The sequence below is a fragment of the Oncorhynchus mykiss genome, chromosome 23 (assembly GCF_057628025.1).
Source record: "Oncorhynchus mykiss isolate SJ-2025 chromosome 23, ASM5762802v1, whole genome shotgun sequence".
In the NCBI taxonomy this organism is placed as follows: domain Eukaryota; kingdom Metazoa; phylum Chordata; class Actinopteri; order Salmoniformes; family Salmonidae; genus Oncorhynchus; species Oncorhynchus mykiss.
The window spans coordinates 15,412,854-15,431,935 of NC_143044.1; the positions used below are offsets into that span (position 1 = coordinate 15,412,854).

Here is a 19,082-nt window from a genome sequence, read left to right on the forward strand (position 1 = left end):
CACAAAGTTTTCTTGTCAAGGTGACAGTATCGAATCCACTGCACCAGAATCGGACAACATGGGTATAAGGTAGTCATTCATCAACATAAGGACAAAGGGGTCATGGGGGATTTACTCAATACTGTTAGAGACCAAGAAATGTCAGTCTGGTAGGGGATGGAAACGGAAGGTGTTAATACTGTATATATTCTCCAAGTAGTAATGCTATCCTATACCACTTGCAAAACTCACGATTATGAACATTTATTTTGAGGGTTAATATTTACTGTGAGGATCATCAAGATCCTATGCATTGTAAATGTAATGCTGTGCATATTGATGTGTACCTTGACTGAACACTTTATCCTCACTCAGCTGGGCAGAGATACAAAGAGATCTTCAAATCTCAAATGAAACCCTTTGCCCCACTGCAAGCAGAAATTCTTGGCTCTTGACAACAACAAAAAAATGCAGTTCAGTACAAATGGACTCCTTTATCAAAGAACATCAGTCCAGGCCTTGTGCTGTTCAGTCTGTGTATCGGGCCTAACCCTACAGCTCCCCTCCGCCCTTCAGCCCAGACGCTCTTTGAAGTTCCGGATTTGGCGCAGATCAGATACAGAGCTTCCTCACGATTTCCTCCCCTGCAGGGCAGGGTTTGGTAGCAGCTAGTCAGGGATGGGGTGTGGCCTAGACACACTATAAGATACGCTGTAATCAAGACATTCACAGAGGTATGTAAACAGATCTGTTTAAGAGGGTCTTTCAATGGGATCTCTTTTAGTGTAAGGGCGTAGTGCACCGTAATATAAATGTTCTATGAATAGCGACCTATAGCTCACGTCCCTGTACCTGTCTCCCAGTCTGTCTTTCTCATTACATGCCTGGTATTCAGCTCTAGCTCCTCCGGAGTGACTGAGACACTTGTCACCTACTTAGACAGGCTCAGGCAGAAAGCCTTTGTGAGCGTGTGCAGATAGCGTCAAGGATTGAGGAGGAAGGTCCTTTCGTCCAATTAGAGGGTTGACGTGACACACACTCTACCACTCCCCACTGTCAAGCAGTTTGTCAGGTAGACTTTGAGGAGTGCACAATGACATTATATATTTCACATAGTGGAATAATTAAGAGACCTGGGAAATCCAGCTATGGAAAATTGATTGAAATAAGTGACAGCTTTTTAGCCATTGCACAGTATCAGTACAGGGGTGTTTCTCTATAGGAATGAAAGGACTATACATTTATTTGGATTTAATTGTATTTAATTGGCACCACTTGATGTTCAACTGTATTATTACGTGTGTTTGGTAATGGTACGCCATAAGGGTAGTCCCCACTAAGGCACAGTATTAGTCTGTGCAGCAAAGAAGATAGATGGGAAGGAAGGAGGCTCTTGATAGATGAGGATCTCTCCTCCCTCCCCTCCGTGCCCCATATTCACTATGTTCCACACCCAACGGCCTTTAAAAGAACTCCCATCCCCCTATTCCCCATCCCCTTTCTCCCCCCAGCCCTACCTCCACCGCCTGTGATTGAAATTCATCGGCAAGTTTATTGAGAAATGAATGAGAGAGGCTGCATGGTATTGACTTTGAGAGGAAAACACAACTCATCTTGAATGAGGGGGAAAATGCGCCCGTAATTTAGCTGTCATCGATTGGGCCCCGTCCATGTATTGATCTTCATTTTACAATATGAATTTGCGCCTGCAATCAGCTGTGAGGTGAGGCCATTTGATTTCAGTTGGACGGTAATGTGTGAAAGTCCCCCTCTACGTCCTTAGAGGAGTGGGACACTCACTTTAGATGTCATTGAAGGGAAGAGAAGAGGTGTTTTCACCCATTTCCAATACAGAGATAAAGGGAATTTCGAAAGTATGATAATTGTGAACTGATACAGTAAACCACTCCCATTTAACCTGTGTTAATTACATTTGATCTGTTGCAGAAGCAATATCTGGTGGAATTGTAACTTGTTTTTTTTCCCGTTGTCTGTATCGGATCAAAGTTCATGAAATTTCAATGAACATTGATTTCTCTCTATTGATTAATCTTAACTACATATCTTTTGAAGTTTGAATTTTCTGATCAACCTGAGACTGGAGATGGAATCACTCAGCGATAGCTTGGATTGGATGGAGAGAACATGGTCAGTGGTAAATGCACTGCTTTGGTTTGCGTGGGTTTGCCGTGAGTTACGATTGGTTGGTTTGGTCTGATGGTGGGTTCTGCCTGCATGCTTCTTTTAGATCTGTCTCCACAGCGGACATCGATATTGCTGAACATCATGACCTCTATATGTCTCCCAGAGTGCGTTCATGTTGTCCCTGCAGCTTCAAGTTGTCACCTGTTTCCATTCATCCATTTACTTTCAATAACCCCTGAGTGACACTGGCCTTTTTCCCTCCCTGTTTGACGCTATTGACGTCAGTGAGAGGATGTCATTTCCTGTGGTGATAACGATACTATGTGTGACCCATATCGGTGCTGCATTTTTAAGATGATCTCAGGTGCCCATGAGGCTTGAGTTGGACACTCTCACAAGTTCAAAATCACTGACACTTGAATGAACTTCACCCCGTTCTGCTTATCTGCTCCCCTTCCAACTCCCTCTCCACCTCAGTATAATTTGTGTTAGGGGAAAGAAAAAAATGCTCAATGGTGTAGGAGGAGTGGAGATAAGCTCCAAGCAGTTAAGTATAATTAGCGAAAGTAATAGCTGGCAAATGGCAACAAGGCTAGTTTTTATCTCCTGCTTGTTTTTATCTCCTGGAAAGATAGGTTTATCATAATAACCAATAATGGCTGGCAGGAATGCTAGCACTCTGTGCACGCTTCCATTCAAGCCTTCAGACTTAAGAAGGAACCATTTCCCTTCACTTTACTGCTTTGCTCAAACATTTCCCTCTGCTACTGCCTGTTACTGCAGGCAAATACAGTACATGACTTCAGTACACTGCCACATACTGAGAGCATGCAGGCGTATTGTCATGTAAGCATTTTCATCTGCCAACGACCGCCATGTTACATTGTTCCTCTAGAGCGGTTACTCATGTCCTATTTCTAGAGGACACGGAGAAGGAGTAGTAGACCGTGCTCTGACGCCTGTTCGGCTGTCCACTCTGCATTTTAAGCAAAGACACTGGGCTTGGAGCCTTCTGGAGTGAATGTGTTAGGAGCATGAATGGATGTGTACATCCCAGGGAGAGGAATTCCATTGAAATCCTGCCGCAGATTGTGTGTGTGTGTGTGTGTGTGTGGTGCTTGAAATGAGAATTGATATGGCCACAGCTGCACACCAAGTCTAGGCATTCCATTTTTTTGTTGTTCTGAAATATGACCGTTCACTCAGTAGAGTGAGGAAATGACTGAGATATTCATAAAGTTTCCACTCATCTTGCATTCAAAGAATTAACTCTGCTGGTATTTAAAAACATTTTTTATCATGTGCATCCTATTCAAAAAGCGAAGGTAATGCTGCTCCTTCAGCTGTCAGCCATACATCAAATAAAACTGTGAAATGATTGACATTATTCTATTTGATTTATGTTGTTACATTCTAAACGTTTTATTATGAATTCCAAACAATGATAGCGTCTCATAAGTGATGAGGAAATTATTAAGTTGGAGTATTTGAACTAAACAAGTCAAGTGATTCAAGCTGAATTACTTGTTCAGAAGAACAGAGGAGAAAATGTTATTTGTCTATATCATTCACTCTTTATTCCTGGTGAAGTATACAAATTCAATCATATTCAATTACTGAAATAAAGTTTCCAAACAGTTTGATTCCAATGAATGAACTCTGCTGTGCATCTCTTTTTTAATCATGTTCAAAGCTAAAGTGACCGTAATTTTGCTCCTTCAGCTGTCAAATTAAAAATGATTAGCATTACTTTGTTTCATTATGTGGATTACATGATCAACATTTTGTTCTAAACAATTTACAAAACAATTATAGCTTCTCATAAGTGAGGAGAAAAATGTTATGTTTAAGTAATTGAGCTGAGCAAGTGAAGTGTTTCAAGCTGAACTTCAAGTAGTTTAGAAGAGAAAATGCTGTTAGTCTATCATTCACTCTTTCTCCTCTCACTTTCTTTATTCTCTCTTTTTTATTCCTGGCGAAATATTCAAATGCAGCCCCTGCCTTACCTCGCTGTGTCTCTTTCTCTCTAATTATCAATGAGGTCAGTAAGCAAAATGGGTAAGAAGCCAGAAGATCAATACAAATTATCCCTGAGCAAACCAGTGCTGACAGTTTGAATTGCAGCATATGTTTACCCAAAATCAGGCAATTTATCTTCATATCAGCCGAGTAATGCAGCAGGGGTGAGAGGTCAGACAATCTCTCCACCTCATAATTACCCGCCTCTAAAACAGGAAAGTGGTATTGATTGGCCGCGGGCCGGGAAGCGGGCGTGACTGGAACGTGCCAATGCCTTCCCCCTCCCCAGCCAGACTCCCCACCCAGAACAGGATTTATGGGATGTGTGTGGAGGGTTTCATGTTTCCTCACTGTGGCTGAGAACCTTCACGGGGGGCCAGCTCCCCTTCCTACACTCCTCCCGCCCTTCTCTCCTCCTTAGCTACCTCTCACAACAGTGCACTGCGCTGGTAAAATATGGAGATGAAGCTCATGTTGGCATTTATGTTGACAGTCCAAGGGCATCGTAGAGTTCAGAGCTACAATATGAAAGGGTTAGAACAAGGTGGCGGGGAGAGATGAGGAAGTGAAGGTAGGATATAACATTTGGAGGTGTTTGAGGGAGTATAGTGACAAGTGTATGAGTGGTGTATAGTAACACTGTCCTCAAGTTTGATTGTTAAGCAAGGGGTGAGAGGTCAGACAATCTCTCCACCTCATAATTACCCGCCTCTACAGTTGTGTCCAGTTGTCCTTTGGGTGGTGGATTTTTTTTTTTTTATACACACAGGTCAACTGTTGAGCGTTAAAACCCCAGCAGCGCTGCAGTTCTTGACACAAACCGATGCGCCTGGCACCTACAACCATACCGAGGTTCAAAGGCACTTAAATCTTTTGTCTTGCCCATTCACCCTCTCAATGGCACACGTACACGATCCATGTCTCAATTGTCTCAAGGCTTAAGAATCCTTCTTTAACCGGTCTCCTTCATCTCCACTGATTGAAGTGGATTTAACAAGTGACAGCTATGATCCCTTATTGATTTCACCTGGATTCCCCTGGTCAGTCTATGTTATAGAAAGAGCAGGCTTTCATAATGTTTTGTACACTCAGTGTGCGTCGTCATCAGCCCTTATAGGATTATTGACAGTGTCTGTGTCTGTCTCTGTGTGTACACGGTCCAACTACAGAACTGTCAACTCATCAACTGACAGCACCGTTTAGCACGAACGCAAGTCTCCATCAGCTGTCAACGTCATTTGCATGAAATCGATAGCAGATGGGGGTCTGTGCCACCAATTTCATTATGCAGGGTTGTTGCAAAGATCATCTCCATGATAGATGAGATGGTGACACGTCGACATGCACTTCTCATGGCCCAGAGTTGCACCCAATCACAGTACCATGAGACATGCTTTAATCCTCTTCTTAAAGAGCAAGAGAGAAAGAGACATCTTGTTTGCTATCTTTGGTATTTGATGCTCACTTTCTAGGTCCCCTTTCCCCCTCACAAAGTCATTTTGTGTTTTCAAACAGAAGTTATAGAGAATTCAAAACATATGTTTAATGTGTATGCCATATCCAAATGCAAAAAAAATGTGTGCAGTGCATTCTGTTTTTCAAACTATTTCAGGCTGCGTTACTTCAGGATAATTGTAAATGTAAATACTTCCAAAATACACATCACATACTGCTGCTTTATTACCCGGGTCTTGTGGTGTAGCTTCTGTATCTATACCCAGCATGCCCGGGCAGCGGTGTTGTGTGTAGTGTGTTGTGTATTGTGTGTGTCTGTGTAGTGTGTAGTTTGTAGTGTAGGACAGGAGAGCGTGATGTATCACCCTGCGAGAGCCTACTGACAGCCTGTGATGATGGATGGCCTGATTATGGAGTGCTTTTTACACATACACAATTTACATCACACTGAGCAGCGGGGTCTCGCAGGGCTACAACACACACACCTGAACGTGTCTTGCGGTCTGTAGTGTGTTGTGTATTGTGTGTGTGTTTGTGTAGTGTGTAGTTTGTAGTGTCTTGCGGTGTGTACATATAGATGGGAGAAGGAAATAACAAAAGAAAGATGACAAAATCATGACGTTCCCTCACAAAGAAAATGGCCTTCCCTCATGTTCTGAAGCCGACCTTTGGTGTTCCGGGATGCATGATAAGATGTCAAATCAGATTTCCAGGAGTGTATGTTGTGTGTCATGTTGTGTATGTTGTGTGCGTTTGATTGTTGGGAGTTCACTTTATGTGGATCAGCCTGAAAACGTCACCCTGGCATGTTTTTGGAAAACAATTAAATGTCACAGTAGCTGACGTTTTTCTCAATACATTGCAGTCAAAGGGAATATATGAGTGTCACAGTAGTTGACGTTTTTCCCAATACATTACAGTCAATGGGAAAAGATGAGAGTCACAGTGTTGACATTTTTCCTAGTACATTGCCGTCAATGTGAAATGATGAGTGTCACAGGGTTGACATTTTTCTCAATACATTGCAGTCAATGGGAAAAGCTGAGTGTCACATGGTTGACATATTTCTCTGTACATTGCAGTCAATGGGAAAATATGAGTGTCACAGGGGTGATGTTTATGTCAATACATAGCAACCAATGGGAAAAATTAAGCATCAACCAATTGAATCTTATGCCAATAAATTGTAGTCAATGCAAAAGGATGAGTATCACAGGGTTGACGTTTATATCGATTTAGTGCAGTCAATGGGAAAAGATGAGTGTCACAGGGGTGATGCCCAAGATAATAAATTGCATTCAATGGGGGAAGATTAACATCACAATATGGACACATAGAGAAAGGCATCACAGACACTCCCTCCCTCCTTCTGTATCTTCTATCTCTTTCTCTGCACTCTCTACATATTATCTTTTTCTCGTTCCCCCTCCTTCCATTCTATCTCATTCCTTCTTTCCCTCCTCCCTCTAATCGATTTCTCTCCCTCTACCTTCTGTCTCTCCCTCCTGTCTCTCCCACCTCCACTTTCCCAATTCCACAGACAGGATATTGAAGTATAGATATGTATTGGTGCATAAGTCAGTACATCACATTCAAAACAAAAAAGTTGGTGAAAGAGCTGCAATGGGTAAATTGGTGACAGACAGACAGACAGACAGACAGACAGACAGACAGACAGACAGACAGACAGACAGACAGACAGACAGACAGACAGACAGACAGACAGACAGACAGACAGACAGACAGACAGACAGACAGACAGACAGATATCCACTCACAGACAGACGGACACAAACAGAGAGAGCGATATGTAAACTCACAGACAGGCAGAGAGGGAGGCAGGCAGGCAGGCAGACAAACTCTAAACTCAACCCTAAACTTAACCCTAACCATAGCTTCATGACCACATCCCAGCTCAACCCTAACCATAGCCATAACTCCAACCCTAGACCTCTACATCTTGGCTCAGCTCTTGGAGTTAGGGTTGATTGACTTCGACAGAAGGGTTAACCCAAGACAAGGAGATGAAGTGAGGGTTAAGGTTAGGGTTATGGTTAGAGTTAGAGTTAGGGTTGAGCCGGGAGTTCATATTAAGCTAAGGTAAGGATTAGGGTTAGGGTTGAGGCTAGAAAATAGGGAGAGAGGAGGAAGAGGCAGAGAGAGAGGAGAGAGAGGAGGCGGATGTAGGGAAAGAAGGACTGAAAGAGAATGGAAGGGGGAGGAGAGAGAGTGAAGGGAGAGATTGAGGGAGGGGAGAGAGGGAAAGGGTGAAGGAGGGAGGGGGAGAGCAAGGAAGGAGGGGAGAGAGAGTCAACAGACTGACAGAGGTGGGAGAGAGAGGTGGAGAAAGTGTGGAGAGGAGGGAGAGGCAGGGAAAGAGGAGGGAGAGAGAATGGAGGGGGGGGGGAAGAGAGATGGGGAGAGTGAGGGAATGGGAGAGAGAGAGAGAGAGAGAGAAAGAGAAGGTGAAGGAAGGATAGGGAGAAAGATTTGAGAGAGAGATCCTGAAGAGCCATATCTCCTGAAGAGCCATATGGCTGAAGAGCCATAAGGGAAAGAAGGAGGCAGAGGTAATGGAAGGGGGAGAGGGAGAGGGAGGTGGGGTGAAAGAAGGGGGAGGGAGAGATAAGAGAAATGGGGGGGGTAAATAGGAGGTAGAGAGTGAGAGAGAGACAAACATTAGATAAACAAGAAAAATGTAAATCCTGTGACACTCATCTTTTCCCATTGACAGCAATATATTGAGAAAAATGACTGCAATGTACTGAGAAAAACATCAACCCTGTGACACTCATCTTTTCCCATGGACGGCAATGTATTGAGAAAAACATCAGCTACTGTGACATTTGACCTTTTTGCAAAAACGTACCAGAATGACATTTTCCTATGATATCATGTTGGTAGTGGACACTGCACAGCCCTGTACCATTGATCAGTAGCCTGTACTAGTGTGTGTGTGTGTGTCTGCCGGCGCCAGTGCCTTCCTGGTCTGTGTGTCAGTGGCACTGGCTGTACGTGTGGCGCTGGCTGTACGTGTGGCGTTAGCCTTCATGTTCTCTCGTGTTCAGCAGGTTGAGCAAGCCTTGCTGCGTTAATGCCAAAATTACATGCTGAGTAATGAGTGATGGGCCAAATTACTGGCTGAACAATGAATAGAGGCAGGCAGCTCTTATTAGTCTCCACAGAAAGCCATTGATTTATGAGGCACTGCCACGCTCGTCTGAGTTACTCTGCTGAAAATGATATCTACATTGAGAAGTGATGTTCTCTATTAAGTCGTTCCTTCTCCTCCCCTCCCTCCTACCTTCCCCTTGGCCTACGGGTGTACATGATTGTTTAGAATCAGCGAGAGCTGTAAGGAAGCCTTAAATTACCCATTATGACTGTCAGACATAAAACGCCTTAGTCTTACCAAAGTCTGACTTATGATTCATTTACTTTGTGCCTCTGATTCATAGCCCAATATGGCTCGCTGCTCCAGATTACTATTTGAGGGGTGGGTGAGATTGATCGCTCTGTGTGATCCGCTGTAGTATTTCAGCAGAGCAGCGGGGTGGTACAGTAGGTGCAGCGCTGGAGTGACAGCAACTCATGCTAGATCAATTTCTGGACTTTCACAGATTATTAAAGCTCGGTTAGATTAACACATCCCACCATGTCATTTGCTCTCAATATTCCCATGAAGATAAAAAGAGCTGGACCCTGTGAGAGATATGCAACCTGCTCTAGACTGATGTACTGCATCATGTCATCATGGCTATTTTGCTAACTGAGAATTTGACTGGATGCAGGTTGTTTGTGACACTTGTGATAGATTTTTTCATGCTAGCTGTTGTCATTGGTTTACATGCTAGCTGTTGTCATTGGTTTACATGCTAGCTGTTGTCATTGGTTTACATGCTAGCTGTTGTCATTGGTTTACATGCTAGCTGTTGTCATTGGTTTACATGCTAGCTGTTGTCATTGGTTTACATGCTAGCTGTTGTCATTGGTTTACCTGCTAGCTGTTGTCATTGGTTTACATGCTAGCTGTTGTCATTGGTTTACATGCTAGCTGTTGTCATTGGTTTACATGCTAGCTGTTGACATTAGTTTACAGAGCTGTTATCTCACTTCACTTCACATTGTCTAACAATTGGGATTTTCTTTGTTGGTCAGCCCTCAATGAGCCAACCATCGACTATGGGTTCCAGAGGCTGCAGAAGGTCATCCCCAGGCACCCGGGTGACCCTGAGAGGTTACCAAAGGTCAGTGTTACGTCTCATCTTCACAGAAATTGACATTACAACACCTTGTAGACACAACAAACAACACCATACACACACCACAGCTGCTAACCCAACAACATCAAAAGAAGATCAAACGTTTTAACCCAACAGAAATACAGTACACACACACACACTGGTGCGTCCATGTAGCATTGGTTTGGGAATGTCGTTGTTTAGTGAGAGGAGAGAGAGGGAGGCAGGCGTGTGGTAAACTTTCTGTGTGGCAAAATAGCTCAATCAGACGTCTTTCCTCTCCAGTAGTCTGTGGAGATGGTAATCTCCTGGTCGTCTGGGCCGTCATTACCCCACTCATGTTTTCCTTTCATTCTCCACAGCTCCATTTGGTTTAATCTGTTGTTTACATGACTCTACGCTCGTAAACCCCCCAGTCTTAGTGTGGCTAATAAGGCCAGAACGACACGTTATTATGCGTTAGGGCTCACTGTTTTCTTTAGAACTCAGTAAAGTAGTTGAAAGGCTCTTGATTCCGACATGCTTTTGACACATATCCGGTAGCCTGCCATTTTGGCATTTTTCAACATGAAAACAAAGCCACATATTTCAGCCATTCTTTAATTCCTTAGCATTTCTATTTCCTCTGATAAGATCTATTACTGGGCTCGTCTGATTGCGACCCTGCTAATTTCCATTTGGTATAACTGGCATTCCATATGCGTCAAATGTAATATTATGACTGTTTAGTTTGCACAGACTCCCTTGGCACGCAGTAAATTGGTGACCACCTCAGAGTTTTAATAATACCATAAAGCCTTTTAAGACCTTATCTATTAAAGCCCAGCATGCAACACTGCAATATCATTAACGTCCAACGGACAATTTAATAAAGACCAGGCTCTGTGGTGTAGTATGGACGACTGGGCCAAGTCAATAGGAAGATATACGGCATCGCAGCCAGCAGTCTCTGGTGCACTATATGAAGTGTTTCAATTAGAGTTTGGTCCCCGTGGAGACTCAAAACAACACCTGGACATGAAATGTAACTCTAATTTCAACAGTACATTTGTAAGACCAAAGGAAGGGTTCCCTTAGCTTTTATGGCTGCAAGTCTCCCTGCCCTGGGTCTCTCTGTCTTCACACACTCAATTTAGTCAGTACATCTCTGTAGAATTTGCAATTTGAACATAACAAGGAATATTGTGATCCATACTTTTATTACAGCATCCTTTTTTCTTCTTGGAGAACAAAATACGTTTTGGCGATAAAACACATTTTGACTCCACCTGAGATGAGTTTCCTCAGTGTGCTTACTTAATATAGCAGGGTCTCCCCCCCAGCCCTAACATGGCCCAATCTCAGAGTGAGATGAAACCCTGCACTTCCAATAAATAATATAAATATTTGATTTGCTCTCTAATGGACCCAAATATGGGGTTCAGGGGGCCATGTAAATGATTCTACAGAGTGATTCATCATTGTTAAGCTTGCCATCTGAGGATCGCCTCGAGGGGTCAACAGCACACTCCCAATATACAAGCCTCAGGGTGGATGGCATGCACATTTGGAACAAGAAGGGAGACGGCGTGAAGAGAACAGCCATTACGGGCTGCAGGTGAGGCGGAAAGACTCTATAAAAAGGAGATAAACCTGGAGGAGGCGAAGTATGCATTAGCAGAAAGGCAAATCGACACCGGGCCCCCCTCCCTCAATGACTTCACCCTCCAGTTGATAATATTACGACGCCATTGATTTCCACCAGCCTTTTCCCCAGGACCAGTAAGACACGTGGTAATTGTGAGGAGACAGAAAGCCAATATGGGCGTGCTCATGGATTGCAAGGGATGCACGCTAATATTGTTGCTACACTGAGAAAAAGGGGGGAAGCGTGCTCTGATTGAAGATTACCTCGTAATTTTAAGACAACATTGCAGATGACAAACTGACCCTATGGGAGGAGCAGCGATATAAAAATCCAATGCAGAGTCCAGAGTGAATATGGAAGTAATAAGTGTGAGCAGTCAAGTGATGCGAAAGGAGATTGCTTTGCGGGCATGGCGTTAAGTGAACAGAGACTTAGGAATTCACCCTCCTTTTTAAGATCTTGTTATAAAACAATTTTCGATTCATCATATGAAGAAGACAATTTATAATACCATTTTGTGCCCTGTGGCAGTAATGGACAAATAGACTGGATGTCACACTATACCACACTCAATTTCTCCTTTCTTCTGTAACAAATTAGATTCATTACTAAATTAAAAGCAGAAAAGCAATATTGTTTTATTATTAAGTTGATTGCATTCGCTTCTCTCTTTGTTTTCCGAAGTAAACACAAACCGATTCTTTTCCAATTCTTTGTGTAATCCACACGCAGAAAACAAATATTACTAATGTGTTCATGCCAAGCAATTACCAATGTTTTTAAATGAATGTCTATTCTACATCTAATGGCCCTATCCTTCTGAATGTATTCAGGCTAGAGCTAGCACGCTAATTGCCTTACATTTTTATAATGATATTAACACTCAAAGCTACATAACCTGGGCCCCATTTTATTAACTGTGAAAACATCAATAGAAATACACAATCCTTGCTAATCTAGCATGTGGAGAATCACGTGTTTTACACAAGTTTTAAGCTACCATGTAAAACAAGGAATACCAGAAAAGCTGTCATGCCTTGGTCACAAAACAACGAAGATCATCTATGGGCTTTAATTGTTTTCAATTTAACATGGTGCTCTGATATGTCTGTCTCCATGACAAGAATGGCAATTACATTATATATCCAGATTTACATGGAAATGCCCCCAGAACACCATTCGGTGCTAATCGTATTCACAGCGTGAGCCGATATGCGTGAAAGTGTCTCGTCGGAAACAAAACAAACTCTGTGGTTGATTGGGTACCCCACTTCCCATCATCCTGGGATGTGACTAGGCCACCACTTAAGCATAGCCCTGCGAGTGAGCTTGGTTAGTTAAGACGCCACGCGGTAAACGACAGATTAAGGATGAGAGGCAATATCGTTTTCTCTCTCTTTTTTCCAAGCTGTCCTTATGTCGCTGCTGCAAAGTACCATATGGGCAAGGATGGAGAGGAGGTTTTCAGAGAATGAAACATGCCGCTTGCGAACATGACAGTCTTAATTGCTTGAATTGTTGTTTGAAATTGAGAGGCATGTAGAAGATCTTGAAATATGATAGAATAGATTATTGGTAATTATTAACTGCAGGAAGAAGAAAAGAAAACACACTTTGTCTCACTCAGTGAGCGAGAGAGGAATCTGTTCGGCCTGATGAGAACACATAAAGACAGCTGGTCCTCTCATTTAGTGTACCTGCCTCACGACAACCATAATTCTTTATTTCTATGCAAACTAGATGCATGCACCGTTGAGCATACACACCAATTTCAGAGGTAAATGCCCATTTTAAAGAGAGGCACCCATGCGTTAACTTGGTGGATTATGCTATATGTTTCTATAAGAGCATGGCACATGCTAGAAGTGGCTTCTACAGCGATTCATCTTGATAAATCAAGGACTTCAGGAAGATATGGCTCCTCAGGATGAAAGGAGGCTCACACACACTCCATACACGCTCCATACACGCTCCATACACGCTGCCTTGGAAACACAGGCCAAGTCTTGGAGGCCGCTGTTTGAAGGCGCGATGGCTGTGTTTACATTCATTTACGGCAGCTGCCGTCTTAATCCCGGATTGCTATTGCCAAGTGATGGAACACTTCACACAAATTACTGAGGCCCGCGAAGGAAAACACGCAATGTGGGAAGAAAACAAGCTCAATCTGAGATGTTTCTAGTGACAGATTTCCATCACTTTTAACCTGGGTTCTGACGGAAAGTCAACAAATTGCTGCAATACAGCAGGTGCCAGTAAACACACATTTAAATAAAACCCCACATCAATATCTCAAGCTTTTTTCTTGTGAGAATAAAGGCTTCTAAATAGAGTAGGTGGTTTTCCAAACATATTGCTTGGAGCATCACACTAAACAAAGCACTGTGGTGCTCCATGAAGGATTTCATTAAGTGCTCAATTCAAAGAGCAGATAAAAGCACACTAACAAGCCAACCTATTCTGAAGTAGAGCAGGGAACAGGATCCAAGGCCAACTCATTCTCAGTGTTAAGAGCCAAAGCAACATGGCTAATCCTTACTGTGAAGCAGGGGCAAGCATGCAAACATGGATAAGACTACATCCCATGCATCCATGTCCCAGAGGCACAAGCACCCAGCTCTCGCTGAATGGGAAGTCATTTGTGAAGTCCTTTACAACAGCCAGTCAAAGAGGTTAATTGAAAAATTCCTTAATGTCATTACGGCAGAACTAGATTAACCCAAGCTAATTCACTTAATTGTTCTGAAGAAAGGAGACTCCAGTGCTGAACTCTTGTGCAAACGTGAGCCCAGAATTAGAGGGTGAGGTGTTGTTTTTAAGGCCTAGGGTGGTTTAATTAAGAGATGGGACATTATTCTTGTTCCCAGTGGTTCTGAGGAGAGAGGAATTGGTGGCCTAATGCAATCAATGTTGGTGCCTCTCAATACAGGGCCACGTTTACTTGCCCACCTAATATAGACCTCATGTTGTTACATTACATGTCATGGTGCTCGTTGAACCGTGTCATGAAGTGTCATATTCATCTTTGACCTGTCATCAGCATTTCAATAATGTATGTCTTTCCTCTTTTTTTTATCAGGAGGTATTGCTGAAGAGAGCAGCTGACCTTGTTGAAGCACTGTATGGAATGCCCCACAATAACCAGGTATGCAGACCGACACACACACACACACACACACACACACACACACACACACACACACACACACACACACACAGACACACACACACACACACACACACACACACACACACACACACACACACACACACACACACACACACACACACACACACACACACACACACACACATCTTACAGAACATATCAAACAAAGCCATCATAATGGATGACTGAGGACGAAAGAGTAGCTCAGTAACTTGAACTTCTACCTCTGTGTTCACAGGAGATCATTCTGAAGAGGGCAGCGGACATAGCGGAGGCCCTGTACAGCGTTCCCCGTAACCACAACCAGATCCCTTCCCTCGCCAACACAGCCTCCCACGGCATGATGGGAGTCAACTCATTCAGCAGCCAGCTAGCCGTCAACGTGTCCGAGTCACAGGGAAACGACCAGGGTAGGTGGAAATAATGCTTAGGGGTCAAGAGTCATTCACTGTCAATGAATGAATGAATGAATCCTATAGACCCATAATCACCCTGTCCTCCTCTTATTCCTATTCGGTAGGCTACAGCCGGAACACCAGCAGTGCGTCTCCACGAGGGTACATCACCAGCAGCACTCCACAGCAGTCCAGCTACAACACCGTCAGTAACAGTATGAATGGCTACGGGAACTCTGGCATGTCCAACCTGGGAGTGCCCAGCTCCCCTGGGTTCCTCAATGGATCCTCTGCCAACTCTCCATATGGAAGTGAGTAGAGCTGCCATTCAGGAGGGAGCAAAGTTACACAAGGTTCAGATAGAAATGTATTGTGTAGGGCAGATATACTTGTCTGTCAGGTAGAGAATCGAAATCATGTTAGCTCTATTCTTTACATTTCCATCGGCAATGTTCTGAGCGTTTCACCTCACTGAATACAGCCCAGTTTAGTCCGATAGCATGTTCTTACCCCCCACCCCCCCACCCCCTCCCATATCTTGTCTGCAGTTAAACAAAAGAGCGCCTTCGCCCCTGTGGTCCGACCCCAGGCCTCCCCACCCCCTTCCTGCACCAGCGCAAATGGCAACGGACTGCAAGGTGAGCCCCCCTCACCCCCTCATCCCTTCCCTTCGGACTACTGGGCAGATACCGCGGCTCATGCCTCTGTCCGGTTTGGTGAGGGACTAATCATTACAAATATGCATTTTAACAGGCTACAATTTATTATTTACACCTTTGAGTTTACATTCAAACACACAAGCAAGCATGAGGGCGCACACATGTACTGTACACACACACACTCACACAAGCAAACACTCACACGCACATGAAGAAATGCATCCACGCAAGCAGGCATGCAAACACACCACACACAACCCATCCAGTACAGCAAATTACATAGTCTGAGGCCTAAGAAAACCGCCTTCCCAGAATTGTTTTAGTAATTATGTTTATTAGGTTTTGTGCGTGTGTCATGACCAACATGATTGCTTTGAAAACAAGCTTAGCTGTAGCCTGTGCCCCAAGATTAATAACATTGAGCTTAATGAAGTGGGAAATTAAAGTTCATCTTGCTACACGATCATACTTATTAATACATGTTGTGCAGAAATTAATGAGCAATGCCTTGCCATCATCTGTGCTGGCAAACTTAAAAGCATTCCAACCATGACACTACAAATACACTGAGAGCAGTGCAATGATTTTTCATCCTGGCACTTCACTAGCCACATAATTGTTCAGAATGTGTGAAATACTGAGTATATCAAGTCTCTGTATAAGGTAGAGTTGCTAATGATATCCTAGCAGATTGTCTGGGTAAAATAATCGAAACTACCTTTGATCTCTGTCTAATCTCATGGATAATGATTTTGAAATGGGACTAGTGTAGTGCATGTGGAAATAGAAGTGTAATGTAGTGGCTCCATCCTCAGTATGGAGGATAGTTTGAGTGTGAGGGGAGTCAGTCTTAGGAGAGTCTTTGAGTGATGAGGGAGGGGGGGTTGTAGCACAGCATTCTGGGTAGTGGCCATGTTGTTGTTCCACGGTCGGCAGGGCCGTCTCTCCTGGGAGTCTGGTTCACTGTTTGCCATTACCTCAACACCAGGAGGAATATCACACGTAGCCCCGCTGGCCTGCTGGGGCCTGAAATGTCAGAGCAAGAGGGAGGCTTTTGAAACTGTCCTGTTAGAGATGTGTGCACTCACACATGCACAGACACACCACACATACACACAAACGCATCACACAGGCACCCATGCACACACTCATACACACAGTCTCACAATATTGTAACATCACATCTTTTTAAAGCTCTTTGATGTAAATAGCTGAATGTTTTGCTTATCCAATTGAATACGTTAGCTAAGATTAATGTGCTTAATGCAATTTCTACTTCGCTATTTTTTTTCCAGCTATGTCCGGTCTGGTCGTACCTCCAATGTAAATGCACTTTCATCGTCTCAAGCACCAGTCTACTCACCACTCTACAGGACACCCCTTTATCACACAGCAAAGACACTGGTGTAGTCTATAATACTGGGGATATAGTCAACAGCTTATTCTGTTTTTAATGAAGATAAAAACATGATTTTCTTTGAAAAGACTATTTCAAGAGTTAAGATTTGGACAATGTGGACAAAGCATTTCATTAAGAAGTGAATGATTTGAGCTTTTTTTTTTGCTTATATTTTTCCATTTGATCAACCTCGAAGAAGACAAAAGACGATGGGGTGTTTATTTTGTATGCCTATCTGGTGGAACTTTGGCTATGGCTATGTCCAGCGAACCATATGAAAAGGATCTCTGTGGACTCACCATTTGGTTTTAATGTAAACACTGATGTACATTTACCTATGAACTTGTTTGCCTCAGAAATGTTTTTTTTTGTTGTTTTAACTCTCTTTCAATAGATTCACATGTGTGTGTCTTTATAATGTGTCCTTTTGTATTTTTATGTGTGTGAAAATACAGTGGGGCCAAGAAGGTTTAAGATTTTCAACTGGAAAAATATATGAGATATATAATGTAGAAATCAATCATAAAATACATCAAATGCAAGTAAATGGGTGGGGCTGGGTAAGATTGTATCATGTTTCAATTATACATCTTAAATGAAATGTGTAATTTATTGTAGCTAGAAGTTTATCTTCGAAAGTGAAAATGATCTTGGATTCTACAAGTACTCTGGCGTACGTAGAACACCTAGCTCTGTTCCATGTTTAGAGCTTCCTTTTAAGCAAGTGTGTTTTGCCATGTTTTTCTTTAACACTTTTTTGCTAGCACTGTATATTAATGCATTCTTAGGCTACTGTGAAGTCTGTTTCTTGTTGACAAGCGCCATCCTCTTCCTTCTAGCTCCAAATCCCGTTATGTGTTTTATATGTGGTTATAAACTTGTAGACTATTGTGATATTGCCAAAATTGTGCTAAATATTTATACATCTGTCTTTTTTCCCCCATGTTCTTTTAGATCAACAACAACATTTCAAGCAAAATTTAACTCCATCTAAAGTCGAAAGTAGTTCATTGTCATATTTCCATTCCAATACACACTTGCGCTCACTTGAGGGACATTTTGTAACATATCAACTATAAATATTGTATTTATCTCTGAAATTTTGTATATTGCTTTTCATTACGTATGTATTCATCGTCATGCCCTTAATAGTGATGCAGCACAGAGAATTTCAGCCAAGAACTGTTGCATTCATGTTTTTTTTGTATTTGATCAAATGCGAAGTCCATATATTTCACATATCTTCAGAGTTTTGTTACTCTGTCAAGACTCTCTGTCCATTTTTTTTAAAGGGAAGTCAAACTTCATTGTTTATTTTTATATTGATTTTAAATTATCTACACAGAGAAAACTTTGTTGGTTGTATTGTCAAATAAATAGTTTGTGACCCATATGATAGTTGTTAAGATACAATAGAAACAATGTGCATGAGGGACAACCTTGGAGGAAGGAACTCCATTTGTGGTTGTATTTTCTTTCTGTTTTGTAGAATGTATACAAGTCATTTTTACTCAGAACTTATGACTCTGCCACATAGCTTAAATGTGTTTACAGGGAACAAAAATTCAAAATATACAAATTTGGAATGAAAACAGAAATTAATAAGTGATGTTTTATAAAAAATTTGGAGTAAAAAACTACAAAAACTTGCTGATGCCTGTGGATTTCTTCAATTGTTATTGATAAATTACACAGAACACTTTTGTTCATGATTGCCCCTGTAAGAGCCAGGGCTGCCATACTCTCCATGGGGGTTTCGAGCCTTTTAGATTCAGAAACAGGTTGCAACATTTTAATAAGTATTTATTTTTAAACTAATTCCACGTTCTCATAAATAGTCAAAACAAATCTCTGTGCAGTTCTGTTCTGTGATATTGGCCCAGCAATCTGACTTTGAAGCACATTAATATTGATCTTTATATCTGCATCTCTCACTACAGCCGTGCTTTAAAATGACCTGTTAAATGCATTGTAGCCTTTCATGTGAGAGCTTT

General features: G+C 42.5%; 1 protein-coding gene across 8 annotated transcripts in view; it reads left to right on the top strand.

Annotated features, from left to right (window-relative positions):
* LOC110502484 (transcription factor COE3) overlaps positions 1-18,734 on the top strand; it is a 72,548-nt gene extending 53,814 nt beyond the window's left edge. For 4 of the 8 annotated variants that reach the window (XM_036960004.2, XM_036960006.2, XM_036960007.2 and 1 more), the window contains exons 11-16: positions 9,757-9,845; positions 14,546-14,611; positions 14,874-15,045; positions 15,156-15,341; positions 15,579-15,746; positions 16,985-18,734. In XM_036960004.2, coding sequence (XP_036815899.1) covers positions 9,757-9,845; positions 14,546-14,611; positions 14,874-15,045; positions 15,156-15,341; positions 15,579-15,746; positions 16,985-17,016 — 713 coding nt within the window. In that variant the 3' untranslated portion in view covers positions 17,017-18,734. The remainder of the gene's footprint in view (positions 1-9,756; positions 9,846-14,545; positions 14,612-14,873; positions 15,046-15,155; positions 15,342-15,578; positions 15,747-16,984) is intronic. The other 4 variants (XM_036960008.2, XM_036960010.2, XM_036960011.2 and 1 more) reach the window with 1 other exon arrangement.
* Positions 18,735-19,082: the final 348 nt, after the last annotated feature.